Source organism: Silene latifolia, chromosome 9, assembly GCF_048544455.1.
Source record: "Silene latifolia isolate original U9 population chromosome 9, ASM4854445v1, whole genome shotgun sequence".
Lineage (NCBI taxonomy): Eukaryota > Viridiplantae > Streptophyta > Magnoliopsida > Caryophyllales > Caryophyllaceae > Silene > Silene latifolia.
Window position 1 is genome coordinate 145,589,129 of NC_133534.1, and position 6,693 is coordinate 145,595,821.

A 6,693-nucleotide genomic window follows, 5' to 3' on the forward strand; every position below is an offset into this window, starting at 1 on the left:
GAATTCTCAAGGAATACTCAAATGGTTATCAGAATATCGGTGCCTCTTTGCTAGACTTCAAAAACATCAAACGAAATATCAAGTGTTATATTGGGGATAAGGATGCTAAAATTTTCCTTGGGCATTTCAAAATGCTGGCTGAAATAAACGGGTTCTATTTTGCTTATGACCAGGATGAGAACAAATGCTTGACGAAGGTTATTTGGGCGGATAAGGAAGGGATAAACAACTACAAGTTATATGGAGACACGATCACGTTTGACCCTACTTATGGGACAAACAAATATTTCATGGTGTTTACTCCGTTCACCAGAGTAGACCACAACAAGAAGAGGGTAACTTTTGCAGCTGGGTTACTTGACTTCGAGAGTCAGGATTCATTTGAGTGGATTTTTAAAAAAATTCTCAAAGCAATGGAGCAGCAACAACCTCAGTGTATAATTACAGACCAATGCCCTGGAATTAAAAAGGCATGCCCAAATGTCTTCAAGCATTCTGTGCACAAGTACTGCATGTGGCATGTCATGCAGAAAATGCCTGAGAAGGTGGGAAGGGCAATCTGCAATGACAGACATAAATGTCGTTGTTTAGGATGTCGACTTAGAACCAGAAGAATTTGAACAAAACTAGCAAACCGTTATTGAAGCACATGGTATGCAAAGCAACCGGTGGTTGAAGTATGTATTTGCAATTAGACAAAAGTGGATACCGGCTTATTTTCGCGATCTGCCTCTAGGTTGTTTGCTGCGGACAACCCAGAGATCTGAAAGTTCAAACAACTATTTCAAACGGTTTGAAAGCCACTTTGGAACCCTTGTCGAGTTCTGGATGAGGTACAATTCTGCAATAGAACAGCAAGGGTATTCACAAAGGAGGATGGACACTACCAACGAGCATACTATGCTCGAGAAAGTAGGGCCGATGAAGGTAGAGATGCATGCCTCACTTGTCTACACACATCTTATCTTTGAAGACTTTCAGAACGAAGTCATACATGCGATATGCAGCATGGGGGTCGGGGGTTTGACAACAGTAGGGACAGTGGAGTACCATGACGTTCGGGATGGACTGAAGCACAGAAACTTCCGAGTGGAATTTAACACCAAAACTAACGAGAGCAAATGTGCATGTAAGCTGTTTGAGAGGCATGGCATTGTCTGTCGGCATATACTGTGGGTGTGGAATGGTAGGCAGCTACACAGGATACCTGAGCCTTAATTCCTTGCTCGATGGACAAAGAAATCTTACAGGCCAATTGTCCGAGATGAAAATGGAAAGGTCATAGAAGACATTGACGAAGCTGACATCAAGAAAGCTGAGATGTCAAAGGTTTGGTCTGAGATTTATGCAACTATCGGGGTGATGGACAGTTATGCTACGGTTAAATAGATGAAGCAACTGCAGAAAACCCTGACACAGTTCAGGGAGAATATCACAGGACCAATTGAACCAAAAACTAAAAACCAGGAAATCGAGGCTCTTCTTGGCATCACAACTTCAAATGATATTGACCTTCGACGGCCAAACAAGGCCAAGAATAAGGGCAGTGGCAAAAGATTGAGGTCGTCGAAAGAAAAGGCCAAGAGCAAGCCAGAAAAGAGGAAGCGAAGATGCGGTAACTGCAAGAAGTGGGTGAACCACAACAGTAGAACTTGTAATCTTCCATTTGCTGAAAGTCCCCCTTCTGATGACGATGATGAAGAAGAATCAGAAACTGAAGAGGTATGAATCTGAACTATTACTCTCCTATTATTCTAATGTTATCCTCTTATTCTACTGTTATTCCCCTATAATTCCGGTGTTACTCTGTTATTCTGCTGATGTTGTGTTATTCTACTGCTATTCTGCTATTAATGTACTATTATTTTTGAATAGAAAATGGATATTCTTCGTGGAAATGGATAGTGTTTGTAAAGCTTAATTAAACTAGTGGAATAACACCAGAATAAGTGTAGACTAAATAGTACAATAACAGCAGAGTAGCTGCTTATTATGCGGAATAATACTGCAATAACAGCAGAATAATGGTAGAATAACAGTGGAATAAAAGTAGTCTAAACCACTGCTTTTACACTTGACTAAATTTGCTCTAATTGTTATTCTACTGCTATTAATGTTATTCTACTGCTATTCTGCTATTAATGTGTTATTATTTTTGCTCTAATTGTTACGTTACCTCAATGACAAATACTAAGCAAAAATTGCAGGAATATGAATCAGAGGCATGAACTGAGAAAGACAAAAGAGACGCAAAAGACAGCGGCTACGATGAAGACCTCGCCTAAATGTCAAAGACTTTTACTATTTGTCATTGTTTGAATTACATTTTATCCTAAAATGTTACTTCTAGATAATAAAGTGAGACCTACATCATATGAGAATTAATACTAGTTACTTTAATTTTTTTTGTTAATATTATCTGACTGTTTTCCACAAACCACCCACAAAATAAAACTACATTTACACAGTACAATAATAGTTGAATAATAACAGATTAGTAATATTTATAAAAAACAGTTCCACTTTTCAGTTTTTATTAAAAACAGTTACCTAACCTTATCTAATATAATTACAGAAAAACTGTTTGTATTCCCCAAGCCCCTATAAATACTACTATTGCGTGTAAAAAAAACACACACACTGAATAAGTACATTCCAAAAAAAACTATGCATCTCCTCTGCAAAAGGTAATTTCTTATCTTTTTTTTTTGTAGGCAGGTAATTTCTTATCTTTCTATACTTTATTACAGAAAAACTGTTTGTATTCCCTAAGCCCCTATAAATACTGCTATTTCGAGTAAAAAAACAAACACACACACTGAAAAGTCCATTCCAAAAAAAACTTTATCTCCTCTGCAAAAAGGTAATTTCTTATCTTTCTATTCTTTATTTTTGTTTGATGTTTATTTTTCTTATCTGTCTACACTATACTGGATGCTGCAGAAAAGGTAATTCTCTTTCTTCTGCTTTGGAATGCTTTTAATTTGGTTGAAATATTTTAAACATCTTTTTATAATGTAAAAAGTTTCATACTTCCAATGCTGCAGAATGAGTGACGTAACTGACGATAACCGAAGGTCCCCAACAAGGGAGGAAATCAATGAAGCGAAACGGAAGATAGAGTCCCTTTCGATAGAGTTGATCGAGACAAGGACAAATGTAGAGGCAGCAGAAAACCGTGAAGAGGCCTTAATAAGAGAGGTCGATAATGTTAGGACACAGTTAAAGGTTGCTGAACTTCAAAATGAACGTATGCGTAGACAGTTGAAGGAAAAGAAAAATAGGAACTACACAGAAGCCGACATGGACAATCAATTTATTGTTGGTGTGAGTGTTTTGAAGAAGTATTACACTGAAGTCTATCCTTCAATCTCTGCCGATTGGACACCAGTTCTGAAAGCCATGGAACTTATGAAAGGATATAAAAACCCTTTTCAGGATGAGTCGGTGGAAGTTGAGAGCACTGTCTAAGGACCTGCGCGCATGCGTCAGAGAATAGAATAAAGATATAAAAATCTAACGATGATGGTCCAAGGCTGCTGTTTTAAAATATGTTTAAAATATTTATTGCTTTAAAAATAATGGCTTTAATATTTTAGAACATTAATGTTTATCATGTAAGTAGTATCCTTAAGTACTATTTACTACTATGTTTAAGTAATGTTGGAATAACAGAAGTATTTACCAGAATAATAGTGCAATAACACCATAATAACTGCTAATTATGCAGAATAATACTGCAATAACAGTAGAATAATGGTAGAATAACAATGGAATAAAAGCAGTCTTAACCACTACTTTTACACTTGACTAAATTTACACTTGAATAAAAATGAATAGTTTTAACAAAATAATGCTGGACTAACAGTGGAATAACAGCAGAATAAACTAGTCCTTTTGTGGAATAATACTGCAATAACAGCAGAATAAACTACTTGTTATGCGGAATAATAGTGCAATAACAGCAGAATAACGGTGCAATAAGAATAGAATCACAGTTGAGAAAAAACAGCCATTGACAGTTGAATAGAAAATGGATATTCTTCGTAGAAATGGATAGTGTTTGTAAAGCTTAATTAAACTAGTGGAATAACAGCAGAATAAGTGTAGACTAATAGTATAATAACAGCAGAGTAGCTGCTTATTATGCGGAATAATACTGCCATAACAGCAGAATAATGCTAGAATAACAGTGGAATAAAAGCAGTCTAAACCACTACTTTTACACTTGACTAAATTTACACTTGAATAAAAATGGATAGTGTTTGTAGAAAACAAAGGTAATAGGAAAGCTTAATTAAACTAGAATAACAGTCGAATAATTGTAGACTAATTGTGCAATAACAGCAGAATAACTGCTCACTATACTGAATAATACTGCAATAACAGCAGAATAACAAGGGGATTAGAGTAAAAATGGATGGTGTTTGAAAAAAGTACAAGTAAAATGAAAACTCAATTAAATTAGAGTACACACTGGAATAACACTAGAATAATAGGGGAATAACAGCACAATAAACTAGTTATTATATAGAATAACAGTGCAATAACAGCACACTAATTGTTTAACAAGCAATTTACACTAACTTAGTCTGACTTTCCTGGATACACAACAGTCAAAGGTACAACATTCACTACGACGCCTGATTCTTCACTAGCAGCAGATGATTGGGGTCTCAATTCTTTCAACTTGTTCCTAGTTGACCCCAAACCCAACGTCTTCGGCCTATGATTCTCACAAGTCGTCGCTTTATCAAGAACTACTTGCCTATAAATATTAATATCCGCCAAGATCAGGGAAGCCGATATTTCAACACAGAAGCTTCGACGAGCAATCTTGCTTTGAAGATTGGACTCAAACACGCTGCCACCATATTCGGCCATCGTGTACAGCAAGAAACACCCTGACTCGGAATTCAACAGTTCCTTCTTTTTCCTTTTAAAAGGAACATCAACGATTTCAAAATTGCGGCAATCTTGAGACTTCATAACATTATGACCCTCCATAAAAACATACATATAGTTTGCCACAATCTCGGCCAATCTTCTGTACTCGGCTAATTTTTTGGCATCGTGAGTCATGTTGTCCAAAAAATCAATCGATTCATTCATAAAATTGATGCAGAAACAAGAGTAGTGATCATTGTACAGAATCGACACAAACACAAGGTCCGAGTTCAGACGACATCTTCCATTGCAGGAATCGAAAAACACATTCCAGAATTTCAACAACTTCTTACCCGGACCGTCAAGAGGGCTTGAGGAATCAAAGTTCTCTAAGAGTGAATAAAGAGCATCCTCCTAAACATAAATCATAAACAACCAAAAATAGTGCGCAAGTGTTAAATTTATATCACTACTTGTGAGTAAATATGTAGGTAATAACGCAAAATAGCAAAGGAAAAAACAAAATACCATATGACAAAGTCCGAAAAACATTGAGCTTGGTTCTGAACGTTCCTCAAACTCCAACGAATTTAAAAGAATCGACCAAACATCGACTACTCTTGTTGACATCATAGCAGCTGCATCTACAATGGAAACAATATCCCCCCTGTCCAAAAACACGACGACGTCGTCGTTGTACAACACTAACATCTTACTGCATTCACAAAAAATAACATATGATAAGTACAGTGGGATTACAGTGGTATAATTGTAGAATTACAGTTCAATAAAAAAACAATAACAGTAGAATAATAGTGGAATAACAGCGGAATAATAGTGGTATAACAGTAGAATAACAAAAGGGAATTAACAGTGGGATTACAGTGGACTAACAGCGGAATAATAGTGGTATAACAAAGAGAATAACAAATTCAATAACAGCAGAATAACAAAAGGAATTAACAGTGGAATTACACTGGACTAACAGCGTAATAATAGTGGTATAACGGTAGAATAACAGTTCAATAACAGCAGAATAACAAAGGGAACTAACAGTCGAATTACTGATACTAGTTTGACAAAATAACAACATAATAACAAAGAGATTAACGACAATGAGAAATAACGTTGGGAAACAGAAAGACTAACTGAACAGGAACACCACAATCAAAGAAATGAAAATCGACACCTACTCTTTTTTCAAGTGAGCGTCTTCACGAAGAACAAAGTCCACCACTTGCTTCCGCACCTTCAGCATCTTAGAGAACTGTTTTTTGTTCTTCCGAAACAAATCCAACACCGCAACAAAACTACTGTCCTCTGGCCCGCAATCCATAGAGCAACCCAGCCCATCGTCTGACTTACCCCTTTTACGGCTACCCAAAGCCGACTTTGGACTCACGGTGCTATCCACACCCATGCTTCCCACTTGACGGCTGGCATTAGGGGTGTTTGTAGAGAATTCAGTGCTATCAACGACAGTAGGAGAAGCGACGGGCTCGACAACATGCTGTGTCGTCTTAACCTTCTTACCAACAGTTTTCACCCTGCCAGAACCACGACGTTTCTTAGCGCTTTGAGAAACCCTCGCTTCCGTATCCTCAATACGCCGTTTCTCTTCAAGCACACTCGGAGTTTCCTTTCTCGTCTTGTTCAACTCCTCCAAAGTTTTTGAACACATCTTCCCTGGACTCGTTCATATCTGACAACACCAACAAGGCAGCGATCTCAGCGCGGTAAAGGGCTCTTGAATCAGAATTACCCAAGTCACAATCAAAAACAGTTCCACGGTAAAAGAGCATGTGC

General features: G+C 37.2%; 1 protein-coding gene across 1 annotated transcript; it reads left to right on the forward strand.

Annotated features, from left to right (window-relative positions):
* Positions 1 to 413: 413 nt before the first annotated feature.
* On the forward strand, positions 414 to 1,218 carry LOC141601715 (protein FAR1-RELATED SEQUENCE 5-like). The gene is made up of 2 exons (XM_074422013.1): positions 414 to 545; positions 631 to 1,218. The coding sequence occupies exons 1-2, from the start codon at positions 414 to 416 to the stop codon at positions 1,216 to 1,218; spliced, it is 720 nt and encodes a 239-aa protein (XP_074278114.1).
* The last annotated feature ends 5,475 nt before the right edge of the window (positions 1,219 to 6,693 follow it).

Bases quoted from the DNA above. Each gene is read 5' to 3' on its own strand.
- LOC141601715 (XM_074422013.1), top strand. From the start codon at position 414: ATGGAGCAGCAACAACCTCAGTGTATAATTACAGACCAATGCCCTGGA. The intron at 546-630 runs GTGGGAAGGGCA...GAACAAAACTAG, and splicing joins TGCAGAAAATGCCTGAGAAG to CAAACCGTTATTGAAGCACA.